This window comes from Ornithodoros turicata, chromosome 5 (genome assembly GCF_037126465.1).
Source record: "Ornithodoros turicata isolate Travis chromosome 5, ASM3712646v1, whole genome shotgun sequence".
Lineage (NCBI taxonomy): Eukaryota > Metazoa > Arthropoda > Arachnida > Ixodida > Argasidae > Ornithodoros > Ornithodoros turicata.
In genome coordinates this window covers 52,498,396-52,518,920 of record NC_088205.1, presented here as the reverse complement: position 1 = coordinate 52,518,920, position 20,525 = coordinate 52,498,396, and the positions used below count along the sequence as shown (strand labels likewise).

The following is a 20,525-nucleotide window of genomic DNA, read 5'->3' as shown; positions in this document are numbered from 1 at the left end:
TATTCCCTATTTTTAATGGGGCTCTATATAGTCGTTACAATAAGTAATTAAGATATAGGGAAGAGAACTTATGAGTGCAGTATGCTATAAAGCAAGCACTGCCATGAATGGATATCGCTCATGTGATGCCTAATCTGCATCATCGTCACCTCCCCCCCCCCCAATTAAAGATTTCCGCTTTGGTACTTGGATGTGGACCCCTTTTCGTTTGCCGTAACATTCGCAGTAAGCGCATTTTTTGATAATGTGAATTGACCATACCAAAAATTGTCTGATTGTTTACCACTTTCGTTGGCGAATGGTACGCTAGTCAGAATAGATGAAGCAGATATAGTACCTGTAGCGAGATGTCTTAGTGTTACACTAAGTTTGTCGTACAGTGAAATTGCGCTTCACATGACTGTGTCCTGCTTCTGGAGATCTGGCTGTACAATATGTAATAGTAGTAAAGATAGGTTGTGAAACTACGACAGGTCCAAACTACGGCACCCTGCCCATGAGCCCTGCGCGTATTTTTCCCCGCGCGGCGCGTGTGCGGAGGGTTCTCCGCGCGATTATCGGCGGGGGAGGGCTGCGAGTGCGCTTATCCTAGCGTATTTTTCGGCCTGGGCAGACTTCTTTGGCCATACGTGGGCCGACTTAAGATATTTTTTCCGATACAACAGGTGAGCGGTTTACATGCAGAGACATACAAAGGATAACCATACACAAAAGTACAAGTGAAAATATGTTTATTAAAGTGAATAGTGCAAGGAATTATGCTATGACTCTGTGTGGAGGAGAAAAACCTAGCCCAAAATACTGAAGCAGAAGAAATACAATACATGTAACAAAGAATATACTTATTAAAGGTATGATACAATAGCATTGAATAGGTATCACAGATCAAACACAATGTCTTTTATTAACTGTAATCACACAAGCTTTCAATGAATCAGAAGTGATAACACATTTAATCAAAGAAGATTATCTTAATCAATACGATTACAATCAAAATTACAAGTTTTATTATAAAAGCCTGAGACGTGAGAACCTCACGGATGTAAGTAATTTCGAGCACAATATGGAAGCTAAGTTTAATATTTCAACATGACTGAAGTGACCAAGGGTCCAGCAGGAGTCCAACCAACAACCAACCGACCTTTATTAGGTTCGGAACAAAAAGTCGTTCGCGTGAGTTTTTTCACGCCACACGCGCGCTCGCTCCAGCTACTGCGCTACTAACCGCGGGATGTTTGAACACATCTATAACAGTCCTTCCCACCTAGCCGGAGACACCTACACCGTAGAAGTCTGGCTTACGCCGAGTTCTCTTTGGTCGGCACACAGGAGACGAAGGGCTGGCACCACAGTCCCTGAACGTATTGTCGATCTCTTGTTCTAATGGTGGAGTCGGTAACCACAACCAGTCGCCATCAGACCTATCGCTCTCGGTCCGTTGCGTGCATCGTTTTCGTATTTGATTGATGTGAGCTCGTTGAAGGCCACCGTTACTACGTCTCAGCTCATGGATACAGGCACCCTGGGTACGCATTACTGTCGCAGGTACCCACTTATTGCCTCCAGTGTAGTGTCGCACGAAGACTTCGTCTCCCACTTGAAACTTCGGAGTGTCCTCCTTGCACCGCTGCTCTTTCGTGGCATTGGTTACCGGCTGAACCTGATGAAGTAGTGTCTTCAATCGTCGATTCATGAGGAGTTCCGCTGGAGTCTTCCCAGTGGTCGCCGATGGCATCGCCCGCAGTGTAAACAGCAATCGTGACAAACGACATTCAAGATTGTCGCGCCGCAGCTGGCGAAGCTTATTCTTCACTGTCTGCACCATTCGTTCGGCCACGCCGTTCGACTGCGGATGATATGGTGGAGAGAAGACGTGTTTGATGCCATTCCTTCTCAGGAAGTTTGCGGTCTCTAATGCAGTGAATGAAGTCCCATTGTCGGATACGACAATATCCGGTAATCCGTGAGTCGAGAAGATCCTTCGCAAATGTCTGACTAGTTCTGCTGCGCTCATGGATGTGACTCGTACCACCTTCAGCCATCTTGAAAAGGCGACCACCAGGACAAGGAAGGTCTGGCCCTGGAAGGTCCCGCATAGTCCATGTGAAGTCTTGTCCATGGCTTTTGTGGTGGTATCCACGGATGGGTCACGTCCTTTGGTGGCATGTTTCGTGTCATCTGACATATTGTACATCGGCTCACCATGGCCTCAATATCTGCGTCAATACCAGGCCACCATACAAAGCTTCTTGCTAGTGTCTTTGTACGGACGATACCAGCATGTCCTGCATGTAGAGTCGTGAGAATCTCCCGTCGAAGACTCTGAGGGATGATTACTCTCATGCCCCAAAGTAGGCATCCGCTCTGTATGGATATCTCTGAGCGATGTGTCCAGTATTGCTTGGCATCCTGCTCTCCGGGTGCTGACTTTGGCCAACCGCCTAGAGCCCATTGTCGTATCCGAGACAGCAACGAGTCCTTTTCTGTCTCTGTCGCGATATTCCTTGCATGAATATCCGCTTGTGGCACTTCTTCAATCAGGAAGACTTCGGGAGGATTAGGATCCTCAGGGTCTTCAGTCTGGACATGTAGGGGCAGTCGACTCAAGGCATCTGCGTTGCCCATGTCAGCTCCCTTCCTGTAACGAAGCTCGTAGTTGTACGCTCCCAATGTCAGTGTCCAGCGAAGCATTCGCGGTGAAAGAATTTGCTGCATCTGCCGATGTGGGTGAAAAATCCCAAGTAATGGCTTGTGGTCCGTATAGACTACAAATTCCCGTCCGTAGAGGTACTGTCTGAACTTTGTGACCCCAAAAATAATTGCCAACGATTCTCTGTCAATCTGGGCGTAGTTCCGCTCACTCTCGTGCAGTGTTCGTGAAGCAAACGCGATCAGTACTTCCAATCCAGCGTCGTTGACATGTGACACCACTGCGCCTACACCGTACGGGGATGCGTCACAAACAAGAACTAAGTCCTTCGTTAAGTCAAAGTGGCAGAGGAGAAGTTCCGAACTCAGAGCATTCTTGATCTTTTCGAAACTTGCTGTGTGCGCCTTTGTGCACTTCCACTTGGCATTCTTGTCCAGCAGTCGGTGTAAGGGTTCAAGTAGTGTTGCTTTGTTCGCTATAAAACGCTCGTAAAAGTTAACTAGGCCAAGAAATGCTTGGAGCTCTTTCTTGTCCCTCGGTTCTCTTGCGTCGTGAATAGCCTTTACCTTGTCGGCGCATGGACGTATCCCTGCGGCGCTGATATTGAACCCTAAGAAGTCCATGGAAGGCACGGCAAACAAGCACTTCTTGCCGTTGAGTTGCAGCCCTGAATGTTGTAAACGTTCCAACACCGCCTGAACTCTCTGGTCATGTTCTTTAACACACCTTCCGGTGATGATGATGTCATCCAGGTATACCGCAACACCTGGTATGTCTCGCAGTAACGTCTCAATAAAACGTTGAAAAATTCCAGGCGCGGCTGACACACCGAATGGTAAGCGCTTTACTTTGAAAAGGCCCAATGGTGTGTTCCGCGTCAAGAGCTTCGATGATTCTTCATCAACTGGCAACTGCAGGTACGCCTGTGCGAGGTCGAGCTTACTGAAAACCGCGCCATTTGCCATCTCCGTTGCCGTTGGTAACGGGTACTTGTCTGGGTGACTGACGGTGTTCACCGTACACCTGTAGTCTCCACATATTCGCAAAGTACCGTCACGCTTGTGCACGGGAACTATCGGTGTGGCCCACCTCGAAAATGCTATAGGCTCCAGTATTCCTTCAGAGACCATCTTTTGGGTGGCAGTGGCCACCTTGTCCCTCATTGCGAAAGGAATCGGACGACATTTCCTGAACACTGGCGTTGCGTCCTTTTCGATGTCAACAGAAACTGGTGGTCCTGTAAACTTCCCTAGTCGTTCACCAAACACTGGGTTGCTCAACCATGCCCGTCTCTCGCCGGTGACGGCGTGAACTCCCTGGACCTGAATGCCTAAATCCTTGAACCATGAATGCCCCAGCAAACAAGGTCCATCACCAGGTGCTACTAGAATCGACTGTCGAGTCTTCACGTTCTTGAACTGTACATCGACGTCGAGTGACCCCAAGATAGGCACCTGCTGATGAGCCCACGTCCGCAGAATCGTCGATGATGGCTGCAGCCTAGGAGGTTGGCTCCATAGTCTTCTGTACGTGAACTCGCTGTGAATCGACGGCCCAGCTCCAGAATCCACCTCCATGGTTACTGAAGCTCCGTCAAGTACAACGTCCACCTTAATCGGTTCCCCGTTTCTGGGTGACCGTAGCGGACCTAAGTGATACATACTGTCATTCTCAGGCATCTCTTCCTGCAGATGATGCACCGGTCCTTGTGGTGAAGCTCTCGTAGCAGCCTTCTTGAAACATACGTGCTCCAAGTGTCCTTTCTTCTTGCAGAAGTTGCAGGTTGCATCTTTGAAACGACAGCTCTGGCCTCCATGGCACTGTCCACAGCGAATACAGGTGTTCCTTGTCCTGTTGGGAAATTGCAATCTGGACTTCTGCTGCTTGCTTGCTTTAGTCTTCGGATGACTCGAAGTGTAGTTGATGTCTCTCGTAGATTCCTTGATCTCGGAAACGTTCTTGTTAGCCGCCTCTGCAGCTAGGGCTAACTCCAAAGCAGACTTCAGTGTCAAACGAGGATATGCGGATAAACGCTTCTGGGTCGCCTGATCCCTGATGCCGCAGACCAGACGATCTCGAAGCATATCATCCAAATCCGTGAATTTACAGAACCCACTGAGTCTTCGGATTTCGGCCATGTATTTCGTTATGCTCTCCCCTTCGCGCTGATCTCTCTTGTGAAAATGAAATCGTCGAAGGATCTCCGAGGGTTGCGGGGCGAAATGCTCTGTAAGTGACTTGTGCACCTCGCTGTATGAGCATTCCGACACTTTCCGTGGCAGCAGCAGAGATCGAGCCAGGGCGTAAGTCTCAGGTCCACACAGGGTTAAAAAGACAGACCTCCTACGACTTTCCTCCATGATTCCATTTGCTTCGAAGTAGAGATTCATGCGTTCCAAGTAGCAGTCCCAGGCGTCTGGCGTGCTCGGATCGAACGGCTCGATGTGTCCCAGGTACCCAGCCGTTGCTCGAACGCCTTGCAACGTGGAATCTCCGGCGGCATCAGTGGCCATCGTCGATTGTGGTATTAACTCCGTATCCGTCGTCGCCAATTGAAGTGGCCAAGGGTTCAGCAGGAGTCCAACCAACAATCAACCGACATTTATTAGGTTCCGAACAAAAAGTCGTTCGCGTGATTTTTTCACGCCACACGCGCGCTCGCTCCAGCTACTGCGGTACTAACCGCGGGATGTTTGAACACATACATAACAATGACACAAATTTAATTAATCAGTTTCTTATGAAGTGAATAGCGCGGACATAAGGAAATAATTCGAATCAACACATAGCATTAATATAGAACCAATCATCCAACATCTAGGGAGATAATAGCTACACCATATCAAAACGAGAAACGATCACAACACTTAATCAAAGAAGATATTCTTAATCAATATGATTATAAACAAAATTATAAGTTGTAAGACTATGGGACCCGAACACAAGAGGAAATAAAATCTATACCACTACAGAGAAGTTATTCTTAATAAAAACAACATAGTAATCTATCATTCAGAAAATCAGAAGAAAAAAAATCAAACTCATCAGAAAATAGATATGTTAAAAATGAACTTCACCACATAGCAAGCTCCTGGCCAACAAACAGAACTAATGATATCTGCCCTGATTTGCTGAAGACGGGTGCCAATAGATGAATGGAAGACCACGGAACACGAACGACAAATAATGACCGACACGATCCAAGAGGAAATAAAATATATACCACTACAAAGAAGATATTCCTAATCAAAACAACACAGTAATCTATCAATCAGAAAATCACAAGAAAAAATCAAACTCATCGAAAATAGACATGTTAAAAATGAACTTCACCACATAGCACGCTCCTAGCCAACAACCAGATCTAATGATATATGCCCTGATTTGTTGAAGACGGGTGCCGATAGATGTATGGAAGACCGCGGAACACGAACGACAAGAACACAAGAGGAAATAAAATCTATACCACTACAAAGAAGATATTCTTAATCAATATGATGACAATCAAATTACAAATTGTTTTATAAAAAGTCTAATATTCCTATACGTGAGAACCATCATTGCAATAGCGTGAATATCTGTCATAACATTTCGAGCGCAATAGGGAATCTCAATTTCATATTCCAACATTACTCAACTTTTAATTTCTTATTAAGTGAACAGCATAGACGTAAGGAAATAACCAGAAACAACACAATGAACAGCTACAATTAATAGAGAGCCAAACCTGTGCACCATCCAACACATAGAGAAATAATAGATAATCAATCTATCAAAAGGCGAAATATTACATTATAGCACAGACATAACGCTGAAGAACAGAGAAACACGCGGCGACACGTAAACAACAACAGAGGAAAATAATCTATCATTGGAACCATCCTAAAATCGACCAATATACAATTTTCATTCTAACAATCACTACGGACCTTGATGGAGGTATCCAAGACGTAGAAATATGCACTGTTTTCACTCTTTTCCTCAAAGCCAGGAGACTTTATGTCTCTATCTATGTGACCATAGCACAGCGCATGCTTTATCACTCAAAGGGTTAGGGGCTATATTACTTCGTCCAGCAAACGGGGCGCTCTAGAGGTCAGATAATGGAGTTGAAAGGCGATATATCCTATTGTGCACCGCAAATAGATGCCGATATCACTCGCGGGGGTCGCTATCTTTTCGCATCCTTTCCTTGAAACGGAAATTTTTCGTCGAAGTGGTTGACAAGTCGACTAAGTTTGTAGAGATGCGATATTGTTATTGAACATGTAGAGAAAGTCCAAATTACTAATTGGTAGCAACGATACTGAATCAAAAAACGCAAAACAAATTTAATTACATCGATTTTTGCAATATCTTGCAACAGAAATTTCTAATGAACCACACAGAAATATCAAATGTGAAATGCAACTCAGAGTTACGAGGCATTCCCATTTTAGAGGTCACTTATGTCAATCGAGTGAACAATTGAAACAAATACTTGAAACAAAATCAAAACAATAATTCTCACGACAGGTGGAGATTATAGCATTCTAAACAGATAATAAAATTTTAATCAATAAAATAAACATAGATATGCTTTTAATTAAGTGTAGACGTGCACTTGAAAACAGAAGAGACAATTGCTCTACATTGAAAAGATGGACAGATTTTGTACTCGATACCATAAGTCATGGGAAGATGTGATAAAAAAACTGCTTCGAAAAGGAGGAGCCGCAAAACGATTTCATTATCGCTGCATTTCAATACGTCCTAGACACGGTCGTATTCGGAGATATGGTATAAACTACAGAACTGAAGGTGCGAGAATTTATATGCCGAATCTACAATACTTATAAAAATATCTGCACATCAACGTCGGAAGGGCCACGGGGATTGATGGCGGAGTTTTTGAGGTTTGCTAACGAAGAATTGAAATACACTAGACCAGATGTAATTGTGATCATTGCAATGGCCATTGTGTTCATCAAGAAAGCAGTCGGATCAAATTATCATATACAAGCGGTCTATATCGCCCGATTCATTACGGATTTGTTGAAATTACATATATCTGAGATGGGAAGTACATAAAATCTTATCACATGATATGTTCCAATACCACGGCAACACAATTATTTTATTCTACCAGTCTCTGCAAAGATGTCGAATGAACAGAAGTTCAATATTGCCGTGCAAGGTCTGATGTATTATCACTTGTTGAAACTCAACAAACATATTAATTGTGGTGGACCACCAGACGATTTTCATCTAATACTCTCTTGTACGCCATTCAAGAATCTTCATACAAAGAAAGGAAACATCAATAAGAGACTGTGCAAGTTCATCGCGACAAAGTGCAAGTTGTTGAAGCAATACAAGCACGGCGACAACATATCGCCTGCGTTAATCAACGCTGGATTCAAGCGCCCAATAATCAGAATAAACTATTTAATGTCTTCGGAATTCATCAATGAAGACAACAAACGGAAACTTCAGAGTTTGAAAGAGAACTGTAATTTATCGAAATAAACAAGTGTATAACTGAAACAATAAATGTAATCTTTGTCATCATTATAATGAATTCTACGCATCACAATGAAAAACACATTGCATTTAGCATGGCTAGACATGCCTTCGGCATTCATCAATGAAGACAACAAACGAAAACTTCAGAGTTTGAAATAGAACTGTAATTTATTGAAATAAACAAGTGTATAACTGAAGCAACAAACGTAATCTTTGTCATCATCATAATGAATTCTACGCCTCACAATGAAAAACACCTTGCATTTAGTATGGTTAGACTGAGAACAATGATCGCTAAGGAAACGAATATTCCACAATTTGTGTAAGAATTCTCATATCGAACGAGACCTGACCACCAAATAGGTTTTACTCGACTACACTCTGTACAAGTTCAACACCCGAAGGATAGAATTGCCGGAGAAGGATGGGTCACTGAAATTTAGAGACATGATACAGCCGTCTATGATTACAAAAAGGGTCACTAATCTAATGTGAAAACTTATTATATTTCTCAATCAGTTGCACTAGCCCAGACATAGTAAAAAGAAGAACAAAAGGGGTCTTTGACAATCAACTCGATTGGAGTACGGAACAAATAAATAAATATTTTTGTCAGCAGAGTTGTCCGTTTGTATGACTGGATAGGAAAAATGAGCCGTCCAAGATATGGCAAAACGGGAAATAAGGCAAGATAACTGATTGCGCGGGATAACTCAAAGGGTTCGCAACACAGTGTCATCGACTTTTACAATCGCATTCGGGTTCAGTGCCTGGGAGATAATACGAAGCCTTTGCGAAAAGCGAATCTTTTATCAGATGCCACAGTGCAAACGAAAGATTTTACGAGCATGACGTGCAGGCCAAGTCTCCATTTCTAATCACGTAGTTTTCGTAACACACGGCACACAAACGTATATGAAATAATTTCCAATTGACAATCAGATTTTGGGAGAAGCGGATCACACAACCGCCTTCAGAAGTGCTTAACCAATATACAATGAAGATGAGCGTTATGCATAAACACAATGGAAGATATGTTATATTAATTATAATAACCAGATCAGCGCAGGTCACACATAAACGTAGATCCAATTCACAAAATATACTCGAGTTTTCCCGTAGCCATACAGAAAAACTATCACATTATTTTAGTGTCATAGCATCCGGGCACTAAAAATGGAAAGGCCATACTTTAAGTTTATAAGTCTTTAGCTCATAACGTTGTAAAACGCAAATTCCACACTAAAGATCATCATCTTTAAATTTTCAAAGTCAAAACTGCACGCTATTTCTTGCATTTTTCTAAAGATATAGGTTGAAAAGTTGTGCATATACTCACACATACTATACAAGATATTTGATTGTGGATTAAATGCTAAAATTTATCGATTCACATTCAGGAGAAGTGGTGACTACCACACATCAGTAAGAGTTTAATTAAAATTTGAAAAGGTGTTGCGATTTATGATCAGTGTCGTTCAATGTGTAATTTCACAATACGCAAGCTTTAATTCGCTTAATTTGACGAGCACTCTTTCATGACGTCAGGGAAGTTAATCGAATGGATTGATATTTTCTGTATACACTATAACATAATGCGAATTCTTTATGTCGTGGGTATTAAAAGTTACGAATATTTTCCTAACCAAATTTACTTAAAACTCGAAGAAATGTGAAATGTGAAGAAACTATGAAAACTCGAAAGAAACCCGAAGGCATGTCTAGCCATGCTAAATGCAATGTGTTTTTCATTGTGATGCGTAGAATTCATTATAATGATGACAAAGATTACATTTATTGTTTCAGTTATACACTTGTTTATTTCGATAAATTACAGTTCTCTTTCAAACTCTGAAGTTTCCCTTTGTTGTCTTCATTGATGAATTCCGAAGACATTAAATAGTTTATTCTGATTATTGGGCGCTTGAATCCAGCGTTGATTAACGCAGGCGATATGTTGTCGCCGTGTTTGTATTGCTTCAACAACTTGCACTTTGTCGCGATGAACTTGCACAGTCTCTTATTGATGTTTCCTTTCTTTGTATGAAGATTCTTGAATGGCGTACAAGAGAGTATTAGATGAAAATCGTCTGGTGGTCCACCACAATTAATATATTTGTTGAGTTTCAACAAGTGATAATACATCAGACCTTGCACGGCAATATTGAACTTCTGTTCATTCGACATCTTTGCAGAGACTGGTAGAATAAAATAATTGTGTTGCCGTGGTATTGGAACATATCATGTGATAAGATTTTATGTACTTCCCATCTCAGATATATGTAATTTCAACAAATCCGTAATGAATCGTGCGATATAGACCGCTTCTATATGATAATTTGATCCGACTGCTTTCTTGATGAATGCAATGCCCATTGCAATGATTACAATTACATCTGGTCTAGTGTATTTCAACTCTTCGTTAGCAAACCTCAAAAACTCCGCCATCAATCCCAGTGGCCCTTCCGACGTTGACGTGCAGATATTTTTATAAGTATTGTAGATTCGGCATATAAATGCACCTTCGGTTCTCTAGCTTGTACCATATCTCCGAATACGACCATGTCTAGGACGTATTGAAATGCAGCGATAATGAAATCGCTTCGCGGCTCCTCCTTTTCGAAGCAGTTTTTTATCACATCTTCCCATGACTTATGGTATTGAGTACAAAATCTGTCCATCTTTTCAATGTAGAGCAATTGTCTCTTCTGTTTTCAAGTGCACGTCTACACTTAATTAAAAGCATATCTCTGTTTATTTTATTGATTAAAATTTTATTATCTGGTTTAGAATGCTATAAACTCCACCTGTCGTGAGAATTATTGTTTTGATTTTGTTTCAAGTATTCACTCGACTGATATTCTATGAGTTGTGAACACACTGCCTGAAATAATTATTGTCTTGTATTTGTTTCAATTGTTCACTCGATTGACATAAGTGAAAATAATCTCTAAGTTGGGAATCCTCATAACTCTGAGTTGCATTTAACATTTGATATTTCTGTGTGGTTCATTAGAAATTTCTGTTGCAAGATATTACAAAAATTGATGTAATTAAATTTGTTTCTCGTTTTTTATTGAGTATCGTTGCTACCATTTACTAATTTGGACTTTCTCTACATGTTCAATAACAATATCGCATCTCTACAAACTTAGTCGACTTGACAACCACTTTGACGAAAGATTTCCGTTTCAAGGAAAAGATAGTGATCCCTGCGAGTGATATCGGCATCTATTTGCGCTGCACAATAACATATATCGCCTTGAACTCTCTTATCTGACCTCCAGAGTGCCCCATTTGCTCGACGAAGTAATATAGCCCCTAACCCTTTGAGTGATGAAGCATGCGCGGTGCTATGGTCACATAGAGAGAGACATCAAGTCTCCCGGCGTTGAGGGAAAGAGTGAAAACCGAGATGAAAACAGCGCATATTTTCTACGTCTTGGATACCTCCATCAAGGTTCGTAGTGTTTGTTAGAATGGAAATTGTATATTGGTCAATTTTATGATGGTTCAAGGATAAATTATTTTCCTCTGTTGTTGTTTACGTGTCGCCGCGTATTCCTCTGTTCTTCAGCGTTAAGTCTGTGCTATAGTGTAATATTTCGCCGTTGTTAGATTGATTATCTATTATTTCTCTAGTGTTGGATGGTGCGCAGGTTTGGCTCTCTATTAATTGTATGTGTTGATTGTGTTGTTTCTCGTCATTTCCTTACGTCCATTCTGTTCACTGAATACGAAATTAAAAGTTGAGTAATGTTGGAATATGAAATTGAGATTCCCTATTGCGCTCGAAATGTTATGACAGATATTCCCGCTATTGCACTGGTGGTTCTCACGTATAGGAATATTAGACTTTTTATAATACAACTTGTAATTTGATTGTCATCATATTGATTAAGAATATCTTCTTTGTAGTGGTATAGATTTTATTTCCTCTTGTGTTCTTGTCGTTCGTGTTCCGCGGTCTTCCATACATCTATCGGCACCCGTCTTCAACAAATCAGGGCATATATCATTAGATCTGGTTGTTGGCTAGGAGCGTGCTATGTGGTGAAGTTCATTTTTAACATGTCTATTTTCTGATGAGTTTGATTTTTTCTTGTGATTTTCTGATTGATAGATTACTATGCTGTTTTGATTAGGAATATCTTCTTTGTGTTATATCCATCGAAGATGACGAAGTGCGCATCGAGCGCGTGGGGATTTGGCGCGTGGTTGCGAGCCAATAAACGATTTCTGCATGTGGTTGTTAACCGTACTGGTCGCTTGTCTCGTTCGCTCCTGCCAGGACTAAAACATCGTGTCAGAAAGTTCTAGAACATAACCACGCTTCCACAACGATGTCTCTTCCCGACGGCGACACACAAGAGCGTTCGACGTTTACGGCATCCTTGGCTACATTCAATGTAACGCCACCGGAACCTTTGACGTTCAAGACGCCGAATGACTGGCCCACTTGGACGAAACGCTTTCTACGTTTCCGTGCTGCCTCTGGCCTCAACGACAATGCTGAGTTAAGCCAAGTAGATGCACTGATCTACATTATGGGTGAGCAAGCGGAGGACATATACGCCACGCTGAAGCTTAGTCCCGAAGACGCACGCGAGTTCGACAAGGTGCTAGAAGCGTTCGATGCCTACTTCGTTCCGCGCCGCAACATCATCTTTGAACGTGCAAAGTTCAACACGAGAGTACTGTAGAGGAGGTGGTCTTCCTCTACATGAGACCCGACCGGCGATGATGGTATGCCACGGAGAGGCGTTGATGGTGGCCTGTCTCCATGGCCGCGCCGGTGGAACTGAGGCAGGTGCTTCAGGCGCGTGGCCATCTTCGTCATTGTCCACGCCCCGCTACAGTGCTCCCCTCCCCAGACGCGGAGCGGCGAGAAAGAAGAAGAATGGTGAACTGCGTCTACACCGGAGGGAGAGAGCGAGAGCGGCCGTGGATGACGTGCACTACTGGACGGAATCGTGGGACAGGAGAATACCCGTTGCGTGAAGCTCTCGATGAGCGAGGCAGATGGAGGGCGAATCGTTGGGTGTCAGAGTCGTGGCCTGGGGTGCCGCAACCGGCACGGGAGCGTGAGCTCATAGGGTCCCAGGAAGTGATGCTGCGTACCCGTGAGGACTGCCGTAAACACTGCCGAGACGCCGGCTAATGCAGGCCGTGGCGTCGGCGGCCGCGACTGCCGAAACCGGCAGGCGAGCACTTTGCTCTGTTGTCGCGGCCGGCTGCGAATGAGCGTGGAGAGGCGGAAGGGAAGTGGCGGGTAGTGAGTTTGCCGGGTAGTGAGTGTGCCGGGGTCCGTGCACAGCGCAGGGCGGTCCCCGGGATCCGGCAAGCGATGGACGGTTAGAGGATCGCATGACCAGTGACCGGTTGGAGCGTTGCATGGTCGTCCGAATCGGTACCGTGGAGGGGGCCGGTACGTGAGCGTCGGCGCGTCAGTCGACAGGAGAAGGGCAGACGTGATGCTGTCGTCGTGAGCCGGACGGTGAAATGCTGCAGAGGTGGGCGGGGCCGTGCTGGACGGTGAGGCCGCAGGTGGAAAGGCGCCGGGTACGTTAAAGGCGAGGTTTGCTGGCGGTGGGTCCATGTATAGAGCGCTGTGGTAATGCTCGTCGAAGGCGTCGTCAGGAATTTGGGATAGTAAAGAGCCGAATTGCTCCGAACATGGTGTTCGTTGTTCGGGTCACCAAATGTAGAGGAGGTGGTCTTCCTCTACATGAGCCCCGACCGGCGATGATGGTATGCCACGGAGAGGCGTTGACGGTGGCCTATTTCCATGGCCGCGCCGGTGGAACTGAGGCAGGTGCTTCAGGCGCGTGGCCATCTTCGTCATTGTCCACGGCCCGCTACAGTACAACAGGATGAGGAATCTGTGGAGGAATTCGTGACTGTCCTGCATTCAATGGCAGACTCATGCAACTATGGAGCGTTGCGCGAAGAACTGATTCGCGACAGACTGGTTGCAGGCCTTCGAGGCAAGAAAGTTTCGGAACAACCACAGCTCGACTCCGAACTCACTCTACAAAAGGCTATCACAGCGCCTCGCCAGCGAGAAACTGTCCGGCTGGAGCAAGCTGAACTTCACAAAGGCAATGACGCTACAGTACATCGACGCACAAAGTGTCACCGGGATCCGATTCAAGGACACTGGCAGCCAGGAAGATTCACGCAGGCACAACCCGTCCTTCTTCAAAGTCAGCTTCCCAAAAGCTCTGCCGGTGGTGCGGCCGTGACAGGCACGCAAGACAGGACTGCCCAGCAAAACACCAAAGCAAAAAGCAAAAGACAAAAAAGTTATGCTCCAAATGCAAGAAGAAGGAGCACTTCTCATCAGTTTGCCTTTCGGCTAAGCAGACCCAATCTTCCCCCGACGGAACTACTGCATTTCTAGGAGTTGTAGCTCATGGAGGAACGTCGAAATGGCAAGTCCCAGTCCTTGTTCAAGGAATACCGTTAACGTTTAAAGTTGACACAGGGGCTGACGAAACGGTTAACCAGAGAGTGTTTTCCTTAAACACTTCACGGGAATCCGGCTCGAACCTCCCTAACGTCGCCTGCGGGGTCCAGACGGCAAAATGCTGATGGTCACAGGTATGACCTCTCTCCAGACAGTTTTTCAAAGACAAGAAAGCCAACAAGACATTTACGTCTTGAAGGAACTTCCTACATGTTTGCTTGGTCTACCAGCCATAGACAGCCTCAAAGTCCTTCCGACAATACAAATGCTCTCGGAGGCATCCCCATTCGAGGAATATGCTACGGTCTTTCAGGGACTGGGAGTTCTACAAGGAGATTACGACATAAAGCTAGCTCCTGATGCTAGGCCCTTTGCCCTTTCATCTCCACGGAGGGTACCACTGCCCCTATACCAAAAAACCAAAGAGGAACTTCAACGTATGGAGAAGCTAGGAGTCATAACGCCAGTCATGGAACCGAAAGCCTGGTGTGCGCCAATGGTAACGGTCCCAAAGAAGTCAGGAGGAATTAGACTTTGCATTGATTTCACCCAGCTCAACCGCTACGTACTGCGTGAATTTCATCCTATCCCTTCTGTCGAACATTCACTCGCAATGCTCAAAAATGCAAAGGTCTTCAGTAAACTCGACGCAAACTCGGGTTTTTGGCAGATACCGCTGAGCGAACAAAGCAAACACTTGACGACGTTCATAACTCCGTTTGGGCGATATTCCTTCAACAGACTTCCATTCGGGGTGTCGTCTGCGCCAGAACACTTTCAAAAACGAGTGGCAACGCTGCTGACGGACCTCCACGGAGTTTTGTGTCACATGGACGACATCCTCATTTGGGGAGCAAATCAAATCGAACATGACCATCACTTGGAAGCTGTAATGACACGCATCCAAGAAGCAGGGATATCGCTCAACAAAGACAAATGCATATTCAGTGTTTCACAAGTGACCTTTCTAGGTCACGTCGTCGACGGCTCTGGCATTCGGCCTGACGAAGAAAAGGTGAACGCCATTCTTAAAATGACTCCCCCTACGGACAAGACGGGCCTCAGGCGGCTACTTGGGATGGCAACGTACCTTACACGCTTTGTACCCAAGGTAGCAGAACTTCTACAGCCAGTATCGTGTATGTTTAGCTCCAAGCAGGAATTTGTGTGGGGCGCACCACAACAAGAGGCGTTTCAGAAATGGAACCAAATCCTCTCTACAAGCCCTGTCCTCGGCATCTACGACTCAGCCAAAGAGACGGTCGTCACCGCGGACGCATCTTCCTTCGGCCTCGGAGCTGTCCTGCGACAAAAACAAGACGACGGGAAATGCCAAGTCATCGCCTACGCCTCCAGAATTCTCACTGATGTCGAGCGTCGTTATGCTCAAATAGACAAGGAGGGTTTGGCACTGCTTTGGGCGAGTGAGAAATTCCAAGACTACCTTATCGGGAAAAAGTTTCTTCTTGAGACCGACCACAAGCCCCTGGTGAGCCTGTTCTCGACAAAACAGCTTGATGACTTGACGCCGAGGTTACAGCGCATGCGGATGCGTCTCATGCGATATACCTACGAAATAACGTACGTGCCAGGAAAAGACCTTCTAGCGGCAGACACCCTGTCCCGTACACCTCTCCGGAAAACGGAGAGCACAGACCTTACAGAGGAGATCGAGTGTTTCGTCCAGTATGTTGAGACTCACCTTCCAGGGACAGCGAGAAGTCTACTTGACATACAGCACGAACAGGAGAAGGACGAGACGTGTCAGCGTATCATCAGGTTCACCAGAGACGGGTGGCCTACTCGACGGGATCTCGGCCAAGACGCTAAACCCTTTTGGCTAGCACGGCACCAGCTGGCAGTAGCCGATAGTCTGCTAATGCATGGAACGCAGATTGTCATTCCCAAGACCTGTCAACAACAGATTCTCCAGCTTTTACACGAGGGCCAGTTCGGCTTGGAAAAATGCACCACACGAGCTAAACATGCTGTTTGGTGGCCAAGTATCAACGACGACATCGCACAAACGGTGAAGAACTGTCATGAAGGCCTGTAACTAAAGACAAACAGGAAGCTAGCCCACATTACAACGGACTTCCCACACAGGCCCTGGCAGAAAATAGCTATGAACTCTCTCATTGCCAGGGATCGTGGGGGCTCATTGTAGTTGACTATTACTCGCGCTACCCAGAGCTAGTCCGGCTACATTCATTGTCCAGCGAAGCCATCGTGAATCACTGGAAATCCATATTTACACGACGTGAAATCCCCGAAGTTGTGATAAGCGACAACGGTCCGCAGTTTTCGCAGAGCAGCAGCTCCCCTTTCGCACGATTTTCAACGGAGTATGGCTTTCGACATGTTACATCCAGCCCAGGCTATCCGCAAAGCAATTGACTTGCCGAGGCGGCAGTGAAGATCGTTAAAATGTCTATGAGGAAGACAAAAGATCCGTACAAGTCGCTGCTAGCATATTGGGCTTCACCCTTGGAAAATGGCTATAGTCCGGTGGAACTTCTAATGGGACAACGGTTGCGCACGAACGTACCTGTCGCGCAGTTACAGCGTGCACCGTACACCCCTGACTACGAGAAACTGGCAGCCTTCGAAACTAAAAACAAGAGGGACGAAGAGAGGCACTACAATAGGAGACACGGCGTGCGGGAGCTACCTCCACTTGGAGTCGGCACAGATGTTTGGGTAATAGATCTGCAACGGAAAGGCGTTGTCCAGGGACAGACTCCGCAACCCAGGTCCTATTCAGTCTCCACAGAGCAGAGAGAAGTCAGAAGGAACAGGACTCATCTTGTTCCTCTCCCAGGTCAACCAGAGCCCAGTACATCGACAGCGAGCGCTCCGCAAAGCAGCCACCTCGAAACGGACACTTCAACCGACGAACCGACAGACCAACAGTGCACCAAAGAGGGCGTTGCGTCATCCCTCCAAAAAAGTATCAATCTTGATCTTTATCTGACTTGACTTTGACTTTGACTTGACTTGACTTTTGGCGAATTCGGGTGGTCATTTCGGAGCAACCTTTTTGCCAGATCTCGAGCAGTCATGTTCGCTTGGTCAAAATGAAGCAAATCTCGCATGTTCGCATGGCGCTTTCCGAGCGCTCGGAATTTGCTAGCTAGCACTTTTTTTGCCCGGTCTCAAAACGATCGAGCTGCAGATTGCTCAACTGTATCCGGTGTCGTCACATCCGCACTGCAACGGTGGCGAGTGCCCTCATTGGCCCTCATGTTGAAATCACGTGGTTTAGCAGACGACAGAACTCGAAGACTTGCGACCGCGACGCCCCTAGCGTGATCCAAGTACCTAAAACCGCTAGATTTCTAGCAATCATGTTCGGGTGGGAACGGTCACGTGATCCAGCTCGGTCGCCAACCTAGCAATTTCCGAGCGCTCGGCCGTTTTGCTACGAAATGACCACCCGAATTCGCTATTTATCTACAAAAGGAGGGGGATGTGTTATAGCCATCGAAGATGACGAAGTGCGCATCGAGCGCGTGGGGATTTGGCGCGTGGTTGCGAGCCAATAAACGATTTTTGCATCTGGTTGTTAACCGGACTGGCCGCTTGTCTCGTTCGCTCCTGCCAGGACTAAAACATTCTTTGTAGTGGTATAGACTTTATTTCCTCTTGTGTTCGTGTCATTCTTTGTCGTTCGTGTTCCGTGGTCTTCCATACATCTATTGGCACCCGTCTTCAACAAATCAGGGCAGATATCATTAGTTCTGTTTGTTGGCTAGGAGCGTGCTATGTAGTGAAGTTCATTTTTAACATGTCTATTTTCTGATGAGTTTGATTTTTTCTTCTGATTTTCTGAATGATAGATTACTATGTTGTTTTGATTAAGAATAACTTCTTTGTAGTGGTATAGATTTTATTTCCTCTTCTGTTCGTGTCCCATAGTCTTCCAGGGTCTCTGCTGTTCACAGTTAGTTACATACAACTATCAGAACTTCCCGCTATTGCACTGATGGTTCTCACGTATAGAAATATTAGATTTTTTATGACACAACTTATAATTTTGTTTATAATCATATTGATTAAGAATATCTTCTTGGATTAAATGTGTTGATCATTTCTCGTTTTGATATGGCGCGCAGCTATTATTTCCCTACATGTTGGATGATTGGTTCTATATTAATGCTATATGTCGATTCGAATTATTGCCTTATGTCTGCGCTATTCACTTCAATAGAAATTGATTAATTAAATTTGTGTCGTATTGGAATATTAAACTTAGCTTCCATATTGTGCTCGAAATTACTTACATCTATCAGGTTCTCACATCTCAGACTTTTTATAATAGAACTTGTAATTTTGATTGTAATCGTATTGATTAAGAATGTCTTCTTGGATTAAATGTGCTATCCCTTCTGATTCATTGAAAACTTGTGTGTAGGATTACTGGTAATAAAAAATATTGTGTTTGATTTGTGATACCTATTCAATGCTATTGTATCGTACCTGTAATAAGCATATTCTTTGTTACGTGTATTGCATTTCTTCTGCTTCAGATTTTTTGGCTTTTTCCCATTCACGCAGAGTCATAACATAATTTCTGACACTAATGACTTTAATAAATATATTTTCACTTGTACTTTTGTGTATGGCTATCCTTTGCGCGTCTAAACTTGCATGTGAACCGCCCACTGCACACCTGTTGTACCGCCAAAATTTCTGAGGGAAGTCGGCCCAGGTAGAAAAATGACGAAAGAAGTTGGTCCAAGCTGAAAAATGTGAGAGGGTAAGCGCGCGGACAACCCTCCGCACACGCGCCGCGCAGGGAAAAATACGCGCAGGGCAGGGGTCAGGGGTCCAGGTTGCTGAGTGGACCGCCCGAAGCCTCGGCATGACCAATTACTACTCATGCTTAATTGGCACAACACAGTGCAAGGAAATTCCGGTCAATATGTCCTTCGTACAGGTTGCTACCATTGAGTGCACATGCCAGAGCTGTGCATGTTCCTAAAAAATAAGTGATCACAGTTACTTCAAACCATGCCCAATTTTTTACCCTAGAAAGTTGCTTTACTGAAAATATAATCAGTTACAAGGCAACAACGTAACATGTTACTGTTGCCATTACTTTTTAACCGTACATCAGAACAAAGGACAAAGCCAGAGTCATAGTAGCTCAATAACATTGTCTAATTCCACTGCTTGTGTGGGATCTGTTCATCCAATCACATATGCACTGTCTTTCACAGGCAAGATGCACTTACCATACCATGTTGTGCTTCTAGAAGGAGAAAATGGCAACCTAGTAGCACGCAGCGATAGCATGTCCGAACAGTAAGCAAACTTTGTCACGGACAATTCGATGTATGGCAATTCATTTTACAGTAATTCAAAATACGGAAGCAATTCACACCCAGCAATGAACACGAGTGATGTTTGCACCCTGTGACGTGAAACCTTGTTAAAACGTACCCTCTTACCTTACCTCCCATGCATATAAGGTGGCCCTGTTAAGCTGTACTACTGCTTAATGCGTAGCTTTTCCGCGTCCCTCACCAAGCACGCTTTAAAGGTCAGCTATGCCGATATCCCAAATTGTCGAAACGGTTGTGATATTTTTAAAGCTCACATCCAGCTCTCCCCAAAATGCACCTTCATTCTCTCCGTTCGGTACTCTACCATGTCAAAAAAATAGATAATTCATTCCGAAACACACATGGGCGCAGCCATTTTTATGACATAGATGCACCGGAACGGGCATTGTGACGTGTGCGCGCCTTCGTACTTGTCAGTGGATTCCAGCTACGGCTTCTTGCGGCTTCACGTATCTGTGCTTGAAGATGGCGGACAGCCGGGTTCCACCGTTCCGCGATAAGTAAACAGTGCAGCAGCTGCGAACTCATTCGCGAACCAACATCTGTGCGATGT

At 44.9% G+C, this 20,525-nt stretch overlaps 2 protein-coding genes across 2 annotated transcripts; both read right to left on the bottom strand.

The window, feature by feature from the left end:
• Nucleotides 1-1,264: 1,264 nt before the first annotated feature.
• LOC135395844 (uncharacterized protein K02A2.6-like) lies at nucleotides 1,265-2,014 on the bottom strand. Its single transcript, XM_064626933.1, has one exon. The coding sequence runs from the start codon at nucleotides 2,012-2,014 to the stop codon at nucleotides 1,265-1,267; it is 750 nt and encodes a 249-aa protein (XP_064483003.1).
• A 20-nt stretch (nucleotides 2,015-2,034) lies between these two features.
• Nucleotides 2,035-5,163, bottom strand: LOC135395843 (uncharacterized protein K02A2.6-like). The gene has a single exon (XM_064626932.1). It carries the CDS (start codon nucleotides 5,161-5,163, stop codon nucleotides 2,035-2,037), a length of 3,129 nt encoding a protein of 1,042 aa, XP_064483002.1.
• Nucleotides 5,164-20,525: the final 15,362 nt, after the last annotated feature.

Bases quoted from the DNA above. Each gene is read 5' to 3' on its own strand.
- LOC135395844 (XM_064626933.1), bottom strand. From the start codon at position 2,014: ATGAGCGCAGCAGAACTAGTCAGACATTTGCGAAGGATCTTCTCGACT.
- LOC135395843 (XM_064626932.1), bottom strand. From the start codon at position 5,163: ATGGCCACTGATGCCGCCGGAGATTCCACGTTGCAAGGCGTTCGAGCA.